Here is a 24,163-nt window from a genome sequence, read left to right on the forward strand (position 1 = left end):
ACTAAAAGAAGAGCCAAAATGTGAACCCCAGTCTTGGGACTCCTAACCCAGGACTCTTTCTGTAACATAAGCATTTTGGGGATATACAGTCTCACAGGCCTTTCTATAGAAGGATGAAACCAAGGAGACACGAGAAAAATCATATTAACTTTTTCATAACATTTTAATTCCCCTCCACAGAGAACCAAAAAGTAACAAGTTACAGAGGGTCCAATCCATCAGATTCTCTGAATACCTTGTAATCCCTGTAGAATCTGTATTCTATGGGTCCTCAGGGTACTCATCTCCATAGTTATCTAAAAATAAAGTATTTTGTTAAGCATTTTTAAATCCAACTTCAAGATGATCCATTTTCACTAGACATTCCATCTGCTACTACCTGCTGCTTGAGCATAAGTAGCCTCTGAACTTCAACATAAGCTGTCTGAAGAGCTGCACGGGCTTGCAGAAGGTTGTTATCCATGCACTGCAATGATTTGCTTAGTTCTTCCTCCCTTAAAGAAATGTGCAGCAGCTGGTCAACCTGAGAACGTTCTGTCAAAAGAAACCATAAGGTTCAGTTTAATACTGGAGACTTCTCATTAATAATACAGTTCTTCAGAAGATGGAACTGCATCAATTGTCTAGGACAGGCCTTTATTTTCTCCCCACTAGGTCACTGGAAGGAGACTCATCAAATTTTACAAATCATGTAGTCAAGCCTGATGCTGTCAGAAACCAAGCCTCAGGGTTTCAAGCGTACCACCACATGGTACCAATTTACCAAATCACCATCTTCCACCATGACCCTTCCAAGCAAAATCTCTGCCCCAGGCAAATCAACTCTTGTAGGTTTCATTTCCCATGCTCCTTTATCTACTACCCTCTTCACCCAAGGCTTTGGCTTAGATTGGGCCCCAAACCTGAACTGCTTGCACTCTCTTCCCGATTCATATTTTTCCAGTCTGTTAATTTAAAGTAGTTCTCTTTATTACAAAAGGCATCCTGAAGAAAATATAGCTTTGAAACAGTACACTTAAGTTACTTTAAATAAAATGTTCTACTATGTGCACGTATTTGTCATCTTTATGTTTGCCTCTTTCCCATGCAATACTCCAAGACCTCTCCCCTAAACTCCAGACCCACATATCCAACTACCAACTTGATACCTCTACCTAGGTGTCTCTAAAGTCCTTTAACTCAAGGGATCCAAAAGGGAACTCACCATCTTCCTCTACCCTCAACCTGAAACTCTCATGGAATTTTCTAGCTCTACAAATAACGCCATCATCCACCCAATTGCCACAGCCAGAAAATGAGGTCACCCTTGACTCCCACCTTATCTATCACATCCAATCACCGAAAGTTCATCCGATCACTTCCTGCACTAGCCCTTATACCCTAACAGTGTTAGAGTCAGTGTAAGGCAAGAGTCATAGAAGCATATCAGTCAGGGAGCCACACTAATAACTTCTCTACTTAACTCACATGAGAAAAGCAACCAAGATGCCTCAAAAATGGAAAGTGAGAGAAATGGCTATAAATGACCAAGAGGGATAAAATTTTTACTAAATGTCCTATTCCTCTTCACCCCACTGAAAAGGCCCAGTGACACTTTCTAGCTATACACTGAATTCAATTTGTCCAAGACATATATTAACTTTAGCTTTCAGGTCTAGGTGGCATCATATATTTCTTCTACAGCTGCAACTGGATATAGTAGGAAATCAAACTTTTTCTATGCCCTTAAGCAAGATGACAAAAATATCAAATATAAATAAATAAATAAATGGGCATTCCATGTTTGACAAGCTACACTCTGTATCAAGTTGTAAAAAGGCTGAATTGCTGTAAGAACAATTTCTTTCTGCCAGAATATTCTATACTATACCTTTCTTTCCTTTAATTTTCCTTCTTTTATTTTTTCTCTCAAGACTTGGGAGTTCAGGAGAAGATCCATCCTAAGGAGATAAAGAAAATTGAATAATATTAAATATGTAAAGGCCCTTATCCAGGAGGAGAAAAAAAGAACCAGTTCTAAGATAGTCATACATTATTCTTCATTATTGCTACCATCTCTAACAGGGCAGTAGGAGTCTCATGAACATGGTATGAACTCATATTAGTTGAATGAATGTATCTGATTAAAAAAAAATACAATCCAAGGTCAAGTACCTCCCTAGCAACCTAGAGGGATGCTAATCCCACAGGGCTTAGGCAAAGCATATCACCTTGGTAAAAGCTAATAATACATGTATCTGATTTCATAGTTTCTACTTTAGAATTCAGCAAGAAAATCTTTACAACCAAAAACTCAACAGCCTGAGACAAGCCCCAAGATATTAGCTTTGTCATAAGACAATCTCTCATCCAATAATATCCACTACAGCATCTAGCTCAAAGGAGCAGAGTTGGAATAACTACTTTGTTATATTGTCCCAATATTAAAGGAAACAGCCCATTTTCACACAGTGACAGATTCCACACTATATTACCACCAGCAACTCTTTCTTTTCAGAAAGGGTTCCTGAAAGGGTTAGGCAATATTAACATCAGAGGTGCCAAAAGAGAAGTATCAGTGAAGTAAAGACCAGGCTGGGTAACTTAAGTACAAAAGATAGAATAACAGAGACTAAGACTATGTTCATATAGATGTACTCTCATAGTATAAAACTACCTTAGTGTTAAGCCTAGTAGTCCTGGGTCCGACAAGCACACATGCCCTGCAAATGCAACACTAGAGTACCTTTCTTCAGCAGTCCAGAATGCATCATGAAAACAGATAAAGTTACAGCTGAAGGTGTGGCTCATTCCTTGGTCAGGTGATACAAAGAATCATTGGCTTAGATACTAGTTTTAGAGATGACTTCATATTTTCCTAGTACTATACATTCATATTCAATTACATCTAACTTACTAGAGTTACTCAGTTAAAGAATCCAGTAGGATAAGAATATGAAAGTAAGAGTCAGCTTCAAAATCTTTTATTCCAGAGTAGGGAGAACCACAACCCCAGATACCCAAGAAAAATTAAACAGTTAAGTCTCTCTAATTAAGGCCAAGTCACCACATGAAATGTTCTACAAAAAGCACAGGAATGATACTCACTCCAGTGGCTCTTCGTTTCTTTCTAATATTCTGGACATCGTTTTGTTCAGCACCAGAAGTACAGCTACTGTCTGTGGCTGCATCTGTCAAACTGGAGATTGCAAGGGCTAAGGATGCATTTGATGATAAAGAGTTTCCTTCTCCATTACTCTCCTGGGCATTGTGATTCTCTGAAAGTGCTGTAGAGCTCTCCTGGCTGTGCAGGTCTTTTGCCAAATGCATCAAAGGTATCGTATGGTCAGATGATAATTGAGCACTATGTCGCCTTCGAGTAGCAACATTTTCAGCTCTTTCACCTGTTCTTAGGGAGGCAGCTAGAGGTGTCATTTCCTGCTTAAGGCCCATGGTTGTTTTTTGACTCTGTGCAGACCTCAATGAGTTATTAGGTGAAAAAATCTGCTGGGGCTCATTTTCTTTGCCTGTAGCTTCCTCACTGAAGAAGCTAAACACAGAAGGAGCCCTGTCCATGATCACACTGCTCTCTGAAAGGCTTCGCTTCCTTGCCAACCCAGGGGATGAAGAAATGGAAACACCTTCCCACTGGAATCCTTCTAGACTGGACAGATCAGGCTCCCCATCCAAATCCAAGACCTCTTGTTCATTTTGAACTAGAGGCACCATTTCGATGCCAAACCTCGAGAAAGAAAGAAAAGGAAAAATAATTAATCAGACATGGTTGGGAGAGGGGGCACCACTTAATGTGCCAGACTCTGTTAAGCACTGAGGTTACAAATATAAATAGATGGTTTCTGCCCGCAAGGAGCATTAAGAGTTCTAAACATAAAGTAAGTTAACTCTATTGTAAGTATTATAATGTAACAAGTACCAAATTAGATATCTGTATACAGCTATATACAAAAGGAGGGAATAAAAACTGAGGGTTTTATTTAATGTGGAGCTCTAAATCAACAATAATAAATACGTAATTTTTAACAGCAAACAAATAAAAAATAAACAAAAATGTTTATTAAGCATTTACAAGCAGCAGACACCATGCTAAGAACTTTATAATCTCAATGATACTCACAAGTTACAGGAAAAGAAAAGGGGGCACAATAAGTATGTTATTTCGACAAGGATAGAAATTTAAGCCTAGAGGGCTATGTAATTATAAAGCAGGATGATTTTCAAGTAGCAAACCTATGCTGAATGCTGCTTTACCATTCAGAAAAGTTTAGTGCCTCAACATAAGATGAATAGCCAAACTATGACACAAGTACTTAGGAGAAAGTATTTTGCAATCACAAATACAAATGCCCAGAGCAAATACAGAAGGATAACCATCCACACGTTCTAAGTAAAAGGTAATGAGAACAGTTATACCTAAAAGTTGTACCACTCATTAAGATCTATAGATAGACACAGAGCTATAGATTGACTTTTTTTATGCTGTCACTTTATGGCCCCTATCACCAAAGTGCTAGATTTCTAAGTTTTTTCCTTGTCCCTACTTCATTTCTCAGAAGTAGGTGTGCTTCTTTTTAACCTGAATTCCCTGCTAGGAAACACTTTATTCCATTGGTTATAGAATAGGCAAGTAGTCACTCCTGGATATTTAAACCAGACATCTACAACGTATATTTTTTGCAAACATTTAATTAAATTTAACAAGGAGAATTCTCTTGACCAGAGTCAAAGGGTAAGTTTAAAAGAAAAAAAGGGAAATGGATACTGAAAAGAGGCACACACCTGGGTAAGCCTTTGCCTAGCTCTTGCTTTTTCTTGGTTACTTGCTGAATGACCTGTTCCCAGTTGACATTTCTCCGAGATGCATTTAGAATCTGCCGGAGGGTTGGCTTGAGCCCAGACTCCTTCTCTGTCTCACTCTTTCGATGACCACTGATATTGCGGATGCGGCGAGCACTGTTGAGGTTTGGCTCAGGAAGGTGTGCTCCAGTTTTGCTCTTCAAGCTAATGTGACGGGTTAGATCTCTCTGGAGTGAGGCAGGAAAGCCAAGCTTACTTAGTTCAGGCAGGAGAGGGCCTGAGGGCTGACCTATATCGTTTTTTTGAAGCTCAGCATCCAAGCTAGTAGTCTCAAAGCCTTCTGTTTCATAAGATACATGAGATTTAACAGGGTCATCAACCTGTGCATCTTCTAGAGAGGTTTTCAAATCTAGCAGTAAGTCAGAGTGTGGGCTGGCTACAGATGTCATTTGTAACTCAGATTCTTTCTGGTGAACTGTTGAGTTACATGGGGAAGTGGATGGTTTTCTAGATGTTTTCAGGTTTTGCTCATCCCCCCTTTTCTCATCAGCAGCATGAGTACTGCAGGATAAAACTTCTGTAGTTGCAGAACCCAGGGTTCCAATTTTTGTTCCATCCTTTTCTGCATCAGATATCTCTCCATCACTTTCATCTTCTAATGCGTCTACTTGAAACTCAATCTTCAAAGATCCTTTTTCAGACTCTTCTACATTCCTACTTGCTTTTGCATAATTCCTGGTCCTTTTAGAAGCGCTAAGAAGTGGATTTTGCAATGACTCATTACACTCTAGCACATCTTTGGCTTTTTGCAACGTATCACTTAAATTTTCATCAGGTTCCCTGTGAGTTCCAAATGTACTTTTATGCCCTTTTAAAACACGAGGACCTGAATTTCGCAATTTGGATATGTAAGAACCCTGATTATTTTCCACTGTGGGTTTGTTCAAGGGGTTTGAGTGTTCTCCAGGAAAAAAAGAATTCGTTTTGGTGTTTTTTGAGGGATTCTTTGAATCTTGCTTTTGAGGAGCTGATTTAGTGATTGGAATTGGAAGGAGTGGGGATTTTAGCAATGGCATCTTATTTAAGGTATGCTCTTGTTCAGGTTTTTCTACAATGGGGCCCTCTCTCGCTACCTCATAGGAAGCAGTGCAGTCAGAAGTGGCTTTGTGATTAAGAGATCTAGTATGTGTTTCTTTTTGCGTTTTCAGTGTTGGAGAATTATTTCTTTCATCAGTTTGGGGCTCTTGTATTCCTGTGGTTATCAAGCTAAAATCATTATCTATCGTTTCCAACTTGTTACCAGTGACTTCTTTCACTCCTGATTGTAAATCCAGAGTCTTCTGGGAAGGGTAAGGAGTCCAGCGACGGAGCTTTTCCCTTGCCACACTGCCATTCTTCCCACCAATTTTGGAAGCTAAGGTATCTGTTTGTTTAGTGGCTTGGCTTTCCAGATGCTCAAAATTGAAGTCAAGTAAGCCCTCTGAAGAAAACTTATCACTTGTAAATCCTTCAGAAGGACCTCTGTATGTGGTGACTGCACCAACTTTGTCATTTTCTTGCCGCTGCCACTTATATCTCTCTTGATTATATTTGTTTGACTTAGATTTCTTGTTCCATAGCATAGTCACGTCTTCCATTTGACAGTTAGAATTTCTGTTTCTGCTTGGTTGAAATTTGTCTCCGGGGCCACTGTAATTCCAACTATTTGTGCTACGTACACTGGATTTCCAGTTTCCGTTACTGCTGTTCATATGCCGACTGGAAAAGCCACCTGTTCCTTCAGAATGCCAACTGGAATTCCTTCCTGTACCATTATGATTCCAATCTACCATTCCACTATTTGAATGCCAACCACCTCCAGAATTACTATGGCCGTGAAACCAAGCTGAGGAGCCTCCTGCAACACCCTTATGCCACCCAGAACATCCTCTTGATCCACTACTACTCCTCGAAGAATGTGGGAAGCTGTTTTTCCTAGTAGTATTATAGCCATCTTTCTCCCATTTCCGGTCCCGCTGAGGAGGTCCACGATGATGCCATGCTGGCTGACTGTAGCTCTCTCTGTCTTGGTAAGGAATTCGGTCTTCTCGTCTCCGTTGGGATCGCCTGTCATCAGAGTTTATTTCTTGGCTGCTATTGGAAGGTTCATCTTGCCTGGAAAAAAAAGTCTTTCATTAGTGACTTAAAAGAGTTCTCCTGGTCCCTCTAAAGGCATAACCCACCAAACTTCCGCTCTGCCTTCCTCCTCTGTTACCTAGAATATGTAACAGAGACTACTTTTATTTCAAATAGTAGATGCTTTCATATCTTTAAATGATATAAACTTATATTTCACTATTTATTGATTAGAAATTAACATCTTGTGTCTCCTATCACCCCCAAAATATTAAAAACTTGACACATTTATACTATCTTCCCTCTCCTGCTCCTGTTTCTCTCGGCATATTCTGGGATTTTGTCCCTATCATCCAATTCTTATTTTTATATTATACAATTTTTTGAGAATAAGAACAAGTATATTTTGTAGCTATGGTTAGTTATCATAGTTAATACAATTTAAATTCACCTGCTCTTAATACCATGATTTCTTCAATAGTTGGTTCTTTCTGAAAACCCAGTTTCTTAACCTATTTTAAATGGTAAGATTTTACTATGCATAATCACTTTCATTAATAAACACTTTATTATTAAGTACACATTCAGTGACTGTTAGTGGTAAAAGAAAACTTTTATGTATAGTTCCTCTTCCTGAAGGGCTTATAATCTAGCTAAGGAAATAAGCAGGGTCACAAACAGGAGTAAAATAGCACATAACAAGTAGCACACACAGTAAGTGCTATAAGGAGCTCCATGAGCTAGCAGTTTTTATAAAGAAGCTACAGCTGTTTCAACTATTCATGTTAGACAAGGAGCTCACAGAAACGTGAATAAATTTAAGCAAACGTCACAGGAATAGGCGTAAAACCATTTTTCTCTAAAAAGCGCCTATAGTATGCCTGGCTCAGTGCTTAGCATGTGGTATGTGCTCAAAAAATTGAATAATACTAATTAAAATGTATTGAGTACCTACTTATCATAAGGCATTTAGTGCTAATCACTTTACACAGATTATCTCATTTAATTTTCACAACTCTGCAGCAAGTAGCATTATTCCTACTTTTTAGATAAGGAAACTGAGGATTAGAGAGGTTAAGTAACTTGCCTAGAGCAAGATAGCAGTTAGTGTTACGGCAGAGATTTGAACCTTGGTGTCTGACTCTAGAGCTCTTTTTTTTAAAATTGAAGTGTAGTTGATTTACAATTCTGTGTTAATTTCTACTATACAGCAAAGTGATTCAGTTATACATATATATGTATATATATACAAATATATATATACATTCTCTTTCATATTCTTTTCCATTATGGTTTATCACAGGATACTGAATATAGTTCCCTGCGCTATACAGTACGACCTTGTTGTTTATCCATTCTATATATAATAGTTTGCATCTGCTAATCCCAAACTCCCAGTCCATCCCTCCCCCACTCTCCCCTCCCCGTTAGCAACCACAAGTCTGTTGAGAGCCCACATTCTTAACCACTAGACCTTGATAGAATAAAAATCTCAAAGTTTCGGCAGTTGGGTTCCCTCCTTAATTTTAAACTCAGTATTGACTTTAACTGGCTTTAAAAGCTTCGAATGTCTATAAGATTTTGGACACAAATTGGAATTTCCTCCTTTTTCACAAGACGGAATTAAAAGTTAATTTACCTAAAAGTTCAAACATCCACTTACATTATGAATTACAACTATTTCTAAACAGGAGACCCTAAATCCCCAACTGACAAGTGTTACTACAGATACTTGGAAGATTTTTATACCACCATTAACCAAATTGTTTTTTTGTTTCTAGGCAGTATGAAACTTATGACATCCAAGGAGATCACTGACTTGGCTCTACTAATTATCATCCAGAAATGAGGAGAATTGGGCAATTTAAGTCAGTCACAAAGTAAAATTCCTAGATCATCATGAATTGGCTAGGTCAGGGGGACAATAGCATGCAGCTAAACCCACAGCCCAGAAAGAACAATATAAACTAAAAACCTCATGAAGGAAAAAAGAAAAAAACCTCATGAAGAAATAAGTAGATGACTTTATAAATAGGTCACCAAAGAGGCATATAAAAATGATCAAAGAATAGTATCTACAACATGAATGTCTAATTTACTGAGAAGCTCTTTTACCCTCTGACTTAATGTTTAATCATTTACACAGATAAGCTAATAGTGGCACAAGAGTGTAAGAACAAAAATAGAAGTTAGTCTCCTAGAGGCTCCAACACCCTAAAACAAGAGTAAACTACAGCTATACTGAAAGTAGTGAGAATGTCATTTGAAGGATAAGCAACTAAACAATTTAAGAACCATGTTGCTACAGACATTTTAAAACTAAGAAAGTCTCCTTCAAGGACTTGTTCAAAAAACTTTTAGCATATAGAATAAAAAACTGCTTCTTTTTTATATTTAAACCTCTAACTGAAAATGAAATACAGACCAGGGATAACTAGTATTCAAGAAGGATCTTTAAAATTTTTATAATTTGAAATGTTTTTTATCATGTTCTAGGACTTAAAAAATTACCCCACCTCATAACTGGTTCTATATCTCTTTTACTCATATCTGAAATTTTCTGCTTCATTAATTAAACTCTTCAGACCACAAATCAGTAATGTTAAAATACAAAATGCTAATACCTGAATTATAGATGTAGGTATGAAATTATGTAGTACAAGCTATAAAACTCCTATTGCTGAAATGATCCTGACAGTGTCCAACAGAATATAGATTTATTCAATAAATATTTACTGAAGAAATTAATAATAAAGGGATAAATCAAATTTGGTAGAAGCACCATGTTAATTCACATTAGGCAAAACGATTTTTTCCTAAGGGATGAAATAAGAAATGCCATATAACATATTCAAATGAAGCTTATTCACTAATACCTTTCCACTAGAAAATCTGGATACCAAATAAGAATTTATTGGTATCCAAAACAATTTGGAACTAATAAAAACAGTTCTAAACATAGTTATCAACATGGTAAAATTCAGATACATAGCCTAGCTTTTAGGTAGGGTCAATACTGAGTTTTTGGGGTTTTTTTTAAGGAGTTAATATAGTAGTTCAAGAAAGCATTCCATTGCCTTTTATAAATAAGACAGCAACTTCAAGGTAAACTTTATAATTAAGATAAATAAATCTGTGGCACAACTTTGTAAATCAACTATACTTCAATAGAAAAACAAAATTTAATTTTAAAAAAAGATAAGTCTGAATGCTATAGGCTGAAAAGAATGTAAATGGAAAATGTATTCTCTACTACATTCTGTTTCAGATAGGCTTTTTAAAATATCAAAATTATTACTTACCGACTTTGTTCTTTCCTTTGTTTTATTAACTGAACGAGTTCCTTGTCAAAATAATCTTCCTCTTCTTCTTCCTTTCCATCATCTTCTCTTTCCTGGGCATCAACATTATCTTTGTGCAATTGGCCAGAAATGTGCTTTGCATACGCAGAAAGACCCACTTCTGTGACCCCGCACACTCGGCACTCATGACTACTGTCCCTAGGGAAAGAGGCAGATGAGGGACATTCAATTCTCCCCACTGGCATGGCACACTCACAAGATCTGTTATAGTTTCCTCTGAAAGACACTGCACACTTTGGCACAGTGAAAAATTAGTTCTAATCAATTTCAGTGCTCCTTTCATCACTTTTAATAAGTTTGTTCATCAGTTACTTTTGAAATGAATTAAAGATTCTTTTCCAGCAATCAAGAGGCAATACACTTCAGAATAATACAGTTTAGGAGGAGAAATCTTCTTGAATTGCTGTACTTAAAACCTTGCCAGAGGAAACGTGGTGAAAGGGGAGGCAGGGCGGGGGGCTCAGAGCAAACAGAAGTTGCTCCAGAGCACACCCATGGTGCCAGCTGCACTCAGAAAGCCTGGCGACAGCTCTTACATTTAATCTCTGGCTCAAAAGCTTTCTCCCAGTGAAAATTAAGGGGTGGAGAAAAGGGTAGGTGGTGTAGCCAATCACAACCTGGTAACTAAATCGGAGCAGCTGGAGCTCTGCCTGGAATGTGAAGATTCCGGACCCCAGGGCAAATGATACTAGTAGTCTCAGCAAACTTTTTTGGTCGGATGATACATGTGATCTACATTCTGCTTCAGAAGGGCTTATTTTAAAGGGAATGGAAAGCATTTCAGTTGTAGGAAGTTAACAGCTGTGCTAGGCAGATGGTTTTTCTCAGGTTTCAGAAAAGAACACCATTTAGAGAGAAGTATAATCAGGTTCTCGGTTAAGAAAGATAATTGGGCAGGCGTTTTCTTCTTTTACTTTACACACTTAATGGTATATCTCATACTTGGCCAGTTTAAGAAGCCAAAGTCTTGAATCAATGTCCAGAGCTGTAGTAGATGAATAATTTAACTGCTTTTTTAGCTTCCTGAGTCCCTTGATTGGTTCAGCAATCTATGCAGTCATTGATGAGAAACACCTGAACACCATGGGCACATGTGTAATAAATGGACAGTAATATCCACTCAATAATCCAAATTGGCTTAACTCTATCACTTGTCTTGGGTTAATACTAGTGATATTTTTGCACTTCCTATGCCATTCTATAAAAACACACATACAAGACATGCTGTCTTAAGACAGACAGACACAAGAAATACATACACAACACTGCTTTATCTTCCCCTCACATACATCCAACAAGACACGGCAGAATTCACATCAGTTAGCCAGAAGAGACCCTCAAAATTAAGCACCTCATTTACTAGAAGATGGTTTCTGTTACAGATCATCTGAATATTCATTAAAAACAAAAAACTTACTGAGCAACTATTAATTCCAGGAAACAAGCTAAGTATATGGTTAATGGTGACAAATTATAAACAAACAATGCCCAGTAAGTAAACAAAACAGTTTTTTACTTTGTACGAATCATGAAAAACACCTCAGAAAAACGGAGAAACTTCGTAAGTTTCCATCTTTTTTCTTGACTTTGTACCTCAAATGCTCTGGAGGCAATACAGTCTTTGACATTAAGATTCATTTTAATGAGTTCTGACCAGATTCCCTGAATTACCCTGAATATCGATAGTTTAATTCATTCTAATCCTCCAGGAACTTAAATACATTATTTTCGCTGAGAGTTTTCAACTGTATTTTACTACAATTATATAGTTAAAGAAAAATAATCCTCAACTTTCTTCAGTTTACCTGGGATATCCACACTCTTCTCTCAAGCAATTAAAATTAAGGTAGTTCATTCAAAGTGAATGTTAACTTGTAAAAGAAAGCAAGCCTTTTCTCACAGCAACACAGAATGAAGTTTAAAATGTATATATAGGGCTTCCCTGGCAGCACAGTGGTTGAGTCTGCCTGCCAATGCAGGGGACACGGGTTCGAGCCCTGGTCTGGGAAGATCCCACATGCCGCGGAGCAACTAGGCCCGTGAGCCACAACTACTGAGCCTGCGCGTCTGGAGCTTGTGCTCCACAACAGGAGAGGCCGCGACAGTGAGAGGCCCACGCACCGCGATGAAGAGTGACCCCCACTCACCGCAACTAGAGAAAGCCCACACACAGAAACGAAGACCCAACAGAGCCAAAAATAAATAAATAAATTTTTTAAAATGTATATATAAATAGAAATCTATCCCCAATGGGCAGCATCAGAAGAATCTGAAGACTGTAACAAACTTGGCATACATAATTTACACTATAATAACAACTCAAATCAACTGAATTTTCTGGTTAGAAAATCTTTTGGGCTTTAAACTCTCTACAACTGTAGAAAATGTTTTTAGTCCACTTTTCTACCTCAAAGTTTATAGAACGCTAAACCATATATTGCAGTACCAGGGACATCATTCTAAAAGGTATTCTTGAATAAAATCCCTGATTTTATCCTTAATTCCAAAATGCAGAGAATTTTTTTCTTTTTCTTTTTTGGCTGTGCCGCTTGGCATGCAGGATCTCAGTTCCCCGACCAGGGACGGAACCTGTGGCCCCTGCAGTGGAAACACGGAGTCCTAACCACTGGACCACCAGGGAATTCCCACAGAGAATTTTTCATATGTCCAAACCATCAAAATCCCTCTTTAAAAGACATAATTGGAAGACGACACTGACTTTTTAAAATATTAAGGAATGTAGTATAAAGTAGACAGTAACTAACTCTGTTAAAAATAAATATCCATAATCATAAACCCACATATTTTGCAATTTCCAAAGCACAAGTATATGTTGGACATGTATCAAACGCTCAAACACAGATTTTTTAAACATTTTTGCTTTCATTGCAAGAAAGAGTATTAACCATAATTCCGAAGTTACTTGATAGAAAAATACCTCGAGATCCTACCCAGAAGGGTATAGCAATAAGTGCAACATAAAAGTTAACACTAAAAACACAGATTTATCAAAACACAGAAATCCCTAACATTTTTCTTATAAATGAAATCTAGTTTTTTGTCTTGTTTTTTTTAAAGATAAGCTTTACAAGAAACTTCAAAAAGAGAAAAGAGAGAATCTACATTTATACTGGGAAAGAGCAGGATAGGTCAACCACATCTTGTGAAAATTCAAATGTGTCTGTGTCTGGAGTCAAGCATATTACAATATGCATTCAGGCTCCCAAATAGGGTGTTTGGGAAACCACATGTTCTTTAAAGCTAATAGCAAATTAAATAATATTTGAATGATGCTATTTTCCAATTTTTTATCAATACCAGTTAAAATACTACTTTGTATAAATATATAAATAATTGTTGGTAAAAAGTACTGGTTTACTTCCTGACTAATAAAGGCAATAATTTTCCTCAGAGCGTTTTAACAGAGGGCCCAAATTAGCTTCATCCTGTTACCACACAATTTCCTCTCATGTGTGAAAGGCAAAGCCTTCAGATATTCTATCCATAAGCTCCTCTTTATTAAGCTTGCTCTAACTATACCACAACAGCTGGTTGATAAATTAAGGTTTGTGCCCTTTTAATAGCATCTATCTGTAGAAACTACTTACAGGCCATACATCTGAACAAGTACATCAGGAAAAAACAGGGAAATGTTCCAGATGTCTACAATCGGGAACTAAATAAGTTACTCACTTCTCAATCAAGCTTGCATTCAAAACCTAAAAAAAATGTTCTTTACATTTCTTAACCAGATCACAACCAAAAATTATAGTGATACTTAATATCAGAAAGCCAGTAGTTAAACATGGAATCCAGAGGAAATAATCACAAACTGAGGATAGGAAGAAAAAACATAATGACTGATAACTATTTGTCCCTTTGGTACAAACTAGTGATGACTGTCATGGCAATAAATGTTCCAAGTCAGTAAATGATTTTTAAGATTGTGTTGTTTTTTATAGTTTTGCCAGCTGTTTTTCCTTGCTACCTGCTTGCCTTCTCCCTTATAATTTGTACTGGCCAGAAAACCATACCAAACCTTATAGCACTATATCTAAAATATGAGTAAATTAAGTACCAAAGTGCTCTCCTCTAAATAAAATGAGTTTGGGTGTTAACACTGACATTACTATTGTCAGTTCAGAGGCTTCCAATGCTTATTCCTTAACTATCTGATTATGCTCCAAATAACTAAAAACAGTAGACAAAATCTCCATGGCACAATTAAGTTGATGAGTGGGAGGAAAGGAGAAACAAATTACAGAACAATACATATACGGCATGTGGTTCAGTTATGGTAGCAAGACAAAACAAAATGTGTGTATATATAAATGTAAATCTATGTATACACACAGAAAAGAGGTTTGGATAGGATATACACTAAACTGTTGACTTTCCTCTAAGAGGGGAGTAGGAAGGGGGGGAGAGAGTGAAAGGACCTCTACGTTTTTTACTTTTTATGATTCTGCACTGACTATGAACATGAATCTTAGTTATCAAAATTTGTTTTTTAATGTTTTAATTAGCTAATTAGTGATCTTTGAATAAAATAAGGCATTAGTCTTAGAACAAAATGAGCTTCTCTCCTAATGACTAGATTTACTAACCTCATTTGTTTTGTTTGATTTTATAATACAGTACAGGTCACTAAGAAGCCCAGAAAAAGGTGAATTCCAGAAAGAAGTATGTTGGAAATGGGATCAAATAATCCACATATAGGGAATCAAAGGTTGACTGTATTTCATAGGTTCCAATGATAATGAGTTAAAGATCATATATACTCAAGGTATTATAAGGGCTCTCCACATTAAATCTGAGTGAACACCTCTTTTATACTGCTGCTAAGACCTAACCTTCACACAGTAAAAGACTGAGACCATGGAAAAATTCCACTAATATGCTAAACAGATGCTGAAAGTTTAATAACATATTAATTTGCCCACACAACCTAAAACTATATTACTTAAAACACAAATAATTCCAAATGACTTAGGTTGGCATCTCGATCAAATCTTGCACAGTAAGTCCCCTACATACAAACAAGTTCCGTTCCGAGAGCACATTCATAAGTCCAATTTGTTCGTAAGTCCAACAAAGTTAGCCTAGATACCCAACTAATACAATCAGCTATATAGTACTGTACTTGTAATAGGTTTATAATACTTTTCAGAAATAATAATACATAAAAAACACAAAAAATAATGAAAACATTTTTAACCTTACAGTATAGTACCTTGAAAAGTACAGTAGTACAGTACACCAGCTGGCATACAGGGGCTGGCATCAAGTGAACAGGTAAGAAGAGTTACTAACTGGAGGAGGGAGAGGAGGAGGGAGATGGTAGAGCTGAAGGATCGTCAGCAATATGAGATGGAGGGCAAGCTGCAACTTGCGTTCACTCAGATTTAATGTGGAGAGCCCTTATAATACCTTGAATATATATGATCTTTAACTCATTATCATTGGAAACTATGAAATACCATCAACCTCTGATTCCCTATATGTGGATTACCTTAATTATTTGATCGTCACACCTGACGTTGATGGCACAGTTCTGGTTCCTTGCTGGATTCAATTCTATTTACCATATTGAAAAAACGATCCAGCGATGACTGAGTAGTAGCTCTTTTTTTCTTGTCATAGATAACACGGTAGCACTGGATTGCATTCTAACGGCCGCTGCAGCCTTCATGTACCATTCTACGTTCAGGTCCTGTGCCTCAAAAACTAACAGTGCCTCCTCAAATAAAGAAAATCCCCTTGATATTTCCTGGGTCATGAATCTCTTCGGTTCTTCAGTTACTTCTTCGTCCTCTTGTCTCTCTTCGTCCTTTCTCTGGGCCTCCAATTCCACCAGGTCTTCATTAGTCAGCTCCTCTTGTTGCACAGCAGAGTTCAATGAAGTTGTCCTCTTGCAGATCAAGCTCCAGCTTCTTGCTGAGGGTCACTAAGTTGCTGAAGACCTCTTTGGACTCATCCACCTTCTCAAATCCACGAAAATCGTGAACAAACTGCAGGCAAAGGTTCTTCCAAACCCCATTCATGGTGACAGCCATAACCTCATGCCAAGCAAAGTCAATGTTTTTTATGGCCTTGTAGATGTTATAGTCCTTCCAAAATTGTCACAAGGTTGCTCCTGATTCGTCACTCACCTTTACCGCCTGACGAAAAGTGTGACATAAATAATATTTCTTGAAAGTTGCTACAACTCCCTGGTCTGTAGGTTGGATGAGCGACATATATTCAGTGGCAGATGCACTACTTTGACTTCGGGATGAAAGTTGTCCATGAATGGGGGTGGCCTGGAGCATTGTCAAGCAGCAAAAGAATGTTGAATGGGACGTCCTTCTCCAAGCAGTATGTCTCTACCTCTGGGATAAAGTGGTGGAAAAACCAGTGCTGGAAAATGGCCTGTGTAACCCAGGCTTTGGGGTTACTCTTCCACAAAACAGGAAGAGAGCCCTTGGCTGTGTTTTTAAGGGCTCTTGGGTTCTCTGAATGATAACCTAAGAGAGGCTTCAGCTTCATATCACCAGAAGCATTGCCACCAAACAACAGAGTTAGCCTATGCTTTGCTGCTTTATAGCCTGGCAACCACTTTTCCTCCTTATTGATATAACTTTGGTCTGGCATCTTCTTCCAGTACAGTCCTGTCTCAACCACAATAAAAACCTACTTGGGTAAATACGTGCCTTCATCAATAATTTCTCGAAGCATTTCAGGAAATTCCCAGGCAGCTACTGTATCTGCACTCGCTGCCTCACCACTTACTTTTACATTGTAAAGGTTGGCTCTAGCCTTGAACCGATGAAACCAGCCATGGTTAGCATTAAAAGACACGCCCTCTGATTCTTTGCCGCGTTTCTTCTTCAAGTCTTCATAAAGGCTTTTAGCTTTCTCTTGAATCAACATTAGGCTGAGTGGGACTCAACGCTGATGCTGATCCTACATCCACACATTGAGAAGCTTCTCCATCTCCTCCATCACTTTTCCACACTTCTTCAGTATTATTGTCGGCATCATTGGCCCAGCAGACTTTGCTGTTCCATGATCTCATCCTTCTTTTTTTTTTTTTTTTTGTTGTACGCGGGCCTCTCACTGCTGTGGCCTCTCCCGTTGCGGAGCACAGGCTCCAGACGCGCAGGTTCAGCGGCCATGGCTCACGGGCCCAGCCGCACCGCGGCATTTGGGATCCTCCCGGGCCGGGGCACGAACCCACGTCCCCTGCATCGGCAGGGGGACTCTCAACCACTGCGCCACCAGGGAAGCCTTCGTCCTTCTTCTTTAGAATCATGCTGATGGTTGAACAATTCATGTTATAAGAACAAGCGACATCTATCATCTTTTCGCCTTGCTCCACTCTCTCAATTTCACTTTGTTTCCGTCGTTATCGCTTGGCGCTTCTTAGCAGTACCAGCTACCTCACTGCTGCTTTTAAGCTTGCTTCTGTACATCCTGGACTTGAAATAAAAATACTGTACTACTGTACTCTCTATAGTACTTTACAGTAAAGCACACAAAAGCACAACCACTTGCAGAGGATGCACGCACATGACAATGTATGCTAGACACATGAACTAACTTACGTAATTGGACATGGGAACACACATTCTCATCTGTGAAAGTTCACAACTTGAAGGTTCATATGTAGGGGACCTACTGTAACCATTACTCATGGACTAAGGTATAATGCATATTTCTGTTTCCCAAAGTTTCTCTGTTCCATACTGTCTCCAAACTTCAAATTCACACATGTCCAAAACATCAAAAGAGGAAACTTAGTTGGAAAAAAAGACACAGGATATACATACATGCTACATTTAATGTCTTAAAGGTACTTATTTGTTAGATTTTCTTTCCTTAAACATCTCAAGCTTTAATTCACAAAATAGCATTCTTAGATACTCAGGGTTTATACATCTATTTTATTTACACTAATGAGATTCAGTGCTATTTAGAAGACTTTGGACTTTTCAGACTATTCCAGCAACAGTAAAGGTTTATGGCCTGCAATAATTTGAACACTGCTGAGGCAATAATATGAAATGTCCTAGTTGCAAGGCTGCTGTGTAGGAATAAGAAAGCTTACTAATGAGAGAACTAGCTCATCCCCACCCACCTTTGTTGTAATCTATTTGCTAGAGTTGCTGTGAATTCTACACATTTGAGATGCACAAAGATTTATCCCTTTTGAAGGCCAAAAAAAATCTATTGTACTTGTTATTAATTCCAAAAGATAGTTCTATGCCATAAGACAACATTCATTTATGAAGGATTACTATAAAATAAGCTGACAAGCACCATCAGCCCTCAGATCCCCCCACATCCAGAAGTTTATGGAAGACAGCCGTCCCATACCTGCCCTTCAGGTTCTCAAGTTCCCTGTGATGCAACATGCTCCGCATGTGTTCGTCCATCTCCTTCAAAATTAAAGAAAGCAGGTTAAACTAAGGGGGATTGCTTTGGGGAAAAAAATTCCTCTGTCCTGTTCAATCAACAATTGGGGCTCAAGCTCCTTGTATCAAAGTCGTGTTTGCGGTTACCATTCTCAATTCAATATTGGAATCAGTTCCTTATTAAGTAACTCTTTAGCTTGTTTTTTGACATATTTCATTTTTAAATAAAGCAATAGTTAAGAAAGACCTATTTAAGTGGCTTTTCAAAAAGGTTTGAAAGTATATTGTATTTAGGATGCAAAAGAGTAAATAATAAACAAATATGTTAAATTATATCCCAATATAAGGAATTTACTTACGTTTATTAAAAATTTAAAAAACGGCCTGAAATCACATAACTTCTCAACTACTTGGCTACTTTTCACCATACTCTCTTTCCCCACTCAACTGAGAGTTTCTCAAGAGTTAGTTACAACTCTTACCCATATCTTGGCCAGGGCCTGACATACAGTTACTAATATTTGTTGAATGAACAGATGGATACATCAATTCTACACAGAAGTTACAGATATAACAGAATTTTCCTATGGTAGGTCAAAAAATGCCTTGAACACGGCAGTTCAATCATGGCTTCACCTTTACTGCCCACTCCTTTCCCCACACCAATTGATTTGTTTGGTTCCAATGAAAAGTTTGAAAATATACTAGATTCTCCCCTCCCTCCCTCCCACCCTCGGTGGGAAGGAAATAAAATCTGTGGAAAGAGCTTCCACTTATAAGTGTAAGCGTGACACACACGCACACACCCCTCAAAAAACTCGAAGTTGCAAATGTCTGTCTCTCTGTCACACAAAGTATATATAGCCAGTATGCCATAACAGAGAATGGCTGTTTACCAATATGATAAAAGGGTTACTACAATTGTTGAGTATTACTATTAACTGTGCCCTGTGCTAAATGCCTCAAACATTTTCTCATTTGAACCACAAAACACTGCTAAGGGAGGATTATTAACATCATAAGGACACAAGGGTGTAGAGAAGCTAATTTGTTTATTCACCAAATATTTATCAAGTGCTTCTTAGGTGCCAAGTACCTAGGCATTGAAGGGATAAGTGTGAAAATATTTAGTCTTGCCCTCTCAGAGTCACAGATTATCAAGTGGTGAAACTAGGACTCAAACTCTGGCAGATCCGACACCAAAGTCAACATTTCAAACACCATGTCATGTTGCAAACATCTAGTGCATTGAGATTTTTTTATTATACACAATTCATTTGTCAAAATGAGTACAACAACCTCTTCTTTAAGTTATCTACACACAGTGTGATACACAGTGTTATGATTCAAAACACTTCCTTTAAATGGCAATTTTACTGAAGATGACCACCATTTCCTTCCTATCTCTACAAATGCTTCATCCGGAAGGGATAGTTTTACATGTGACCCCTTCTAGATACAACTGATTGGCCATTAACCAGAATGAACATTTATAGAGCGGAAAACTAAGTTCAGTTAGTGACAGGATACAGAATGAAAAAATCCATGGACAATATACAACACCTGCTCTAATCTCTATGCTTCCTGTTGTTCAGTTTTTGTTTCCTGTTGCTCAGTTTTTCCTTGGATTAGATTTAACATATGCCAAATCTCCTTTTCTTGAGCTAAATTTAAGTGGGACTGTTTCTTGCAATGAAACTATTCCTAACCAAGGGAGTATTCATTGAAATAGGTTACTCTCTCTGATGTAAAAACCAATTCTGTATTCTATTTCAGTTATAAAAAATGTTATCATTCAAAACTAGTTTTAATGTGATTTTTTTTTTTTTCCACATGGCTTGCGGGATCTTAGTTCCCTGACCAGAGATTGAAGTCGTGCCCCCTGCAGGGGAAGCACAGAGTCCTAACCACTGGACCGCGAGGGAATTCCCTTAATGTGACTTTTGATTGTTTAAAATACTTCAATAATCTGTCTCTAAATTTACAATGTGAAATCCTCTTCCATCCTTCTATAAGGAATGAACGCAAATAATGAGACAACTGAGTTTTCAAAATAACTGAGAAAGATCCACAGGCACAGTTCCAAATGCACACCTGCAGAGTTACCAAGCTTCTATTTAGTCCCTTACATCAGTATTATGTTGTTAAAAGGAGGGGGGAAAAAGGGAGAAAAAAAGAATTTGGGGTTGAACAAATTTGGAAAACAGTGAGTAACAGAAAAAAATTTTAATATTTTTTAATTCCAGGGCTTCTCAGATTTTCATAAGTTAATAAGCATCAGGATACTCAGGGATATAATACACAGTCACCCTAGATTCTTTTCTCCTTCACAGTGTATTTGGAGAAACCAAGGTAATACTAGTTTGGGAAACTAGAGGAAAGCACATCAACATAAGTTGTTCATAGTCTATCTAAAAATAAGTGTCTGAGTTTATCCCTTTCAGTTAACCCATTCCGTTAATTTCTTATCCCATATCTTAACACTTAAATCACGCCATTCCCTTGCTTAAAAACCTATAGTTGGCTGTCCCTAAGGCAGGAGTAAATAACCCCAGCCCTTATTTAACTTTGTTGTGACCCATGGAAAAGTATGAAGAGACGAAACATGTTATAATCCAGAGAAGAAATGCCAAAAAGACTTAAAGTAGCAAAATTATGAGAATATAAGAAGATAGGCCTGCTACTCCATGAAGATCTGACACCACACCTCTGAGTACCCATCTCATACCTTCTCAATTTCCCTCTAATCTGAAAGTAGCCTTATTGAAAATTTGAGTTAACCCTGGTCTAAATTTTTAAAATTGGAAGAGCCTTTTGTAAAAGGCAGCAAGTATATTACTAAACATGATTTAAAAATCTCAGCTGATTTTTCCATCACTAACAGAAATCCTAAATAGGGAAAAAAACATTCCTCACCCCAGCCTACTAGATGGATCACAATCAAACCCCTCAGTCTAGCACTCAACACTGTTTATTAACTATCTTCACTTAAATTACAAATTAAATTGTGGTCCCGCTACTCCCAAGATGAAACTGTTCTAATCAGGTAAGCCTTCTTACCAACTCCTAGAACTGTTATACTCCATTCTACCGCTATACCTTTGTATGTATTTTTCTCTCACCTAAAATATCTCTTCTCCATTTCTTTTAAGCCATTTTACACCCAAACGTCTTTCAAGGTTTACTCAGACTTCGCTGGCTAACCTCACTCATGATAATCTTCCCAGTTCTCTGAACTTTCAATGACAATCGAGAACATCTTAAAAACACGGAGAAAAAATTCCTCAGTATTTAAGCTAGCAGCACTCTTGGAAAGCAAGAATAAAGAAGTAAAAAAAAGAAAAGCAAAATGTGAGACAAACTGCAGCCAATTTCTATAAAGCAAAGGTAAATTCCTTTAGTTCTTAAAAATGTGTTTTTCTTTGAGCAACATCCCCACCTTGTGGACGTCTAAGAATATAGTTAGTACCACTGCTGCTGTGCTGCATTTTTCACAAGAATATGCAGAAAGAGAACTCCGCTACGTATCAATGCTGTTACCTTAGCTAATCAGAAAGTTGTTATAATCTCAACCTGAATTTTAATGTCTTTTCTCTATAACTGGTTACTAACTGAATATCTCTTTATCATACTGTTGAGTATCCTCAAATTCCAGGTAGAGGTTTAATAATATAGTTACTGGTTTTAAGAGGCAGTAATGAGAAAAAAACCAGTGAAATAAGACTAAGGTTTAGGAAAGAAGCATAAGTAAGATGTTAAAAGTTTTTACCCATCTATAAATTCCACATGATGTCTCTGAAAAAATGATCAGTCATAAAAGCCTCAGATTCTCCCTCTTCTATTATTACCTTTTTTGAGCTGTACACAATGTGGCACAATATGCATTTTCGTTCTCGTGCCATAGTGACCAGATCTGAAGCACTCAACGTCATACCTGCAATGAGGAAGTAACATTTAGTAACCTTTTCTTCCCAGATGTCTTTTTAGATTCATCTTAACACAGCCCAAATTACAAATCCTGCAACTCCCTCACCTCCACCCTGCTCCCCCAGTCTTCCCATCTTGGTAAAGGAAAATTCCAAGTTTCCAGGTACCTAGGGCAAAAACTTTGGGAGTCATCCTTGATCCCTCTTTCTCACCCCATATCCACCCTCGTCAGCAAATCCTGCCAGTCCCACCTTGAAGTACATCTGAAATCCAACCACCCCTCACTGCTTAGCATATCTACCATCTCACATGGCACCAGCCTACTGACCTGACTCCCTATTTCCACTCTTGTCTGTCCTCTCATGGTCTATTCTCAAATTAGCAACCAAAGATTCTCAGAACAGGATTCTTTTAAAATTTAAATTTAACTCCTCTGCTCAGAATCTTCCAATAGAATCCCATCTCACTCACAGAAAATCCAAAGTCCTTTGTCACGGGCTACAAAATCTGTTTCTCTCTCATTCTCTCACTCCATGCCCTATCACTCTCCCTGTATTGCTCCATTCAAGCTACACTGTCCTCCTTGCTATTCCTTGATCACACCAGGGATTCTCCCACCTTAGGGTTTCTATATTTCCTGTTCTCTCTGCCTGGAATATTCTTCCTTAGGATGTACCTATGGCACAGCAGAGAGTTGACCCCACATCTCTTATTTCTGGTTTAAGAGCCTTTTCTCTGTGTTATGCTGACATTTAAAATATTTAAATAAATCCTTCAGACAAAAAAAAAATGTATTTATGGGTTTCAAGGCTCACTCTCTCATGCTGCCTCATCAGGGAGGCCTTCCCTGACCCCCTATAAAATACTGTACTTCCTGCCCTCCGTTTCTTCTATCCCCCTAATAACCTGCTTAATTTTTTACTTTTTAATAGTACTATGGTAGATTGTTTCCACAGATGGCCACAACATTATCTCCCACCCCACGCGCTCTTTTGCAGTGTGATGTTGTCACCACCACCCATCAAAAGGTATAGAGTCTATTTTCCCTCCCTGTGACCTGTTTTGACCAATAAAATGCAACGGAAGTGACAATGCAATTTCTGAGGCCGGGCCTTAAAAACTTTGCAGCTTCTGCCTTTGCACACTTGGAACACTCCCTCTTAGAACCCAGCCACATGGAGAGGCCAAGGGGAAAAGAACTGAGGCCCCAGCTGAGCACCCAAACAACAGCCAATGAGGGATCCTAAGTGGGACCAGTTAAAGAACCATGCAAATGAGCCTTTTTCAACCCACAGAATTGTAAGAAACAAAATAGCTGTTTTAAGCCAGTAAATACTGGGACAGCTTGTTAAACAGCAAGAAATATCTGAAACAAGCATCCTTTACAACCTAACATAGTATATATTTGTTATTCTTTGTTTCCCCAATTAAAAATTAAGCTTCACAAGAACAGAGACTCTGTATATTTTGTTCACTAGTATAGGTCTAGCACTGAGAACAGTGTCTGGCATACTGTAGGCACTCCATAATTATTTGTTGAATTGTTCCAAATAGAACTATCTTAGGTTA

General features: G+C 38.0%; 1 protein-coding gene across 4 annotated transcripts in view; it reads right to left on the minus strand.

Moving 5' to 3' along the window:
- The window catches only part of ZNF106 (zinc finger protein 106), a 61,957-nt gene that overhangs the window by 23,956 nt on the left and 13,838 nt on the right, over nt 1-24,163 (minus strand). For 3 of the 4 annotated variants that reach the window (XM_027084009.1, XM_027084007.1, XM_027084008.1), the window contains 8 exons: nt 22,516-22,601; nt 18,630-18,691; nt 10,212-10,409; nt 4,777-6,948; nt 3,088-3,721; nt 1,871-1,940; nt 380-534; nt 236-296 (listed from right to left, as the gene is read on the minus strand). In XM_027084009.1, the coding sequence (XP_026939810.1) occupies nt 236-296; nt 380-534; nt 1,871-1,940; nt 3,088-3,721; nt 4,777-6,948; nt 10,212-10,409; nt 18,630-18,691; nt 22,516-22,599 (3,436 nt within the window). In that variant the 5' untranslated portion in view covers nt 22,600-22,601. The remainder of the gene's footprint in view (nt 1-235; nt 297-379; nt 535-1,870; nt 1,941-3,087; nt 3,722-4,776; nt 6,949-10,211; nt 10,410-18,629; nt 18,692-22,515; nt 22,602-24,163) is intronic. The other variant, XM_027084010.1, reaches the window with a different exon arrangement.

The sequence above is a fragment of the Aethalodelphis obliquidens genome, unplaced genomic scaffold, assembly GCF_003676395.1.
Source record: "Aethalodelphis obliquidens isolate GAN/ISIS:26980383/991018 unplaced genomic scaffold, ASM367639v1 scaffold51, whole genome shotgun sequence".
Lineage (NCBI taxonomy): Eukaryota > Metazoa > Chordata > Mammalia > Artiodactyla > Delphinidae > Aethalodelphis > Aethalodelphis obliquidens.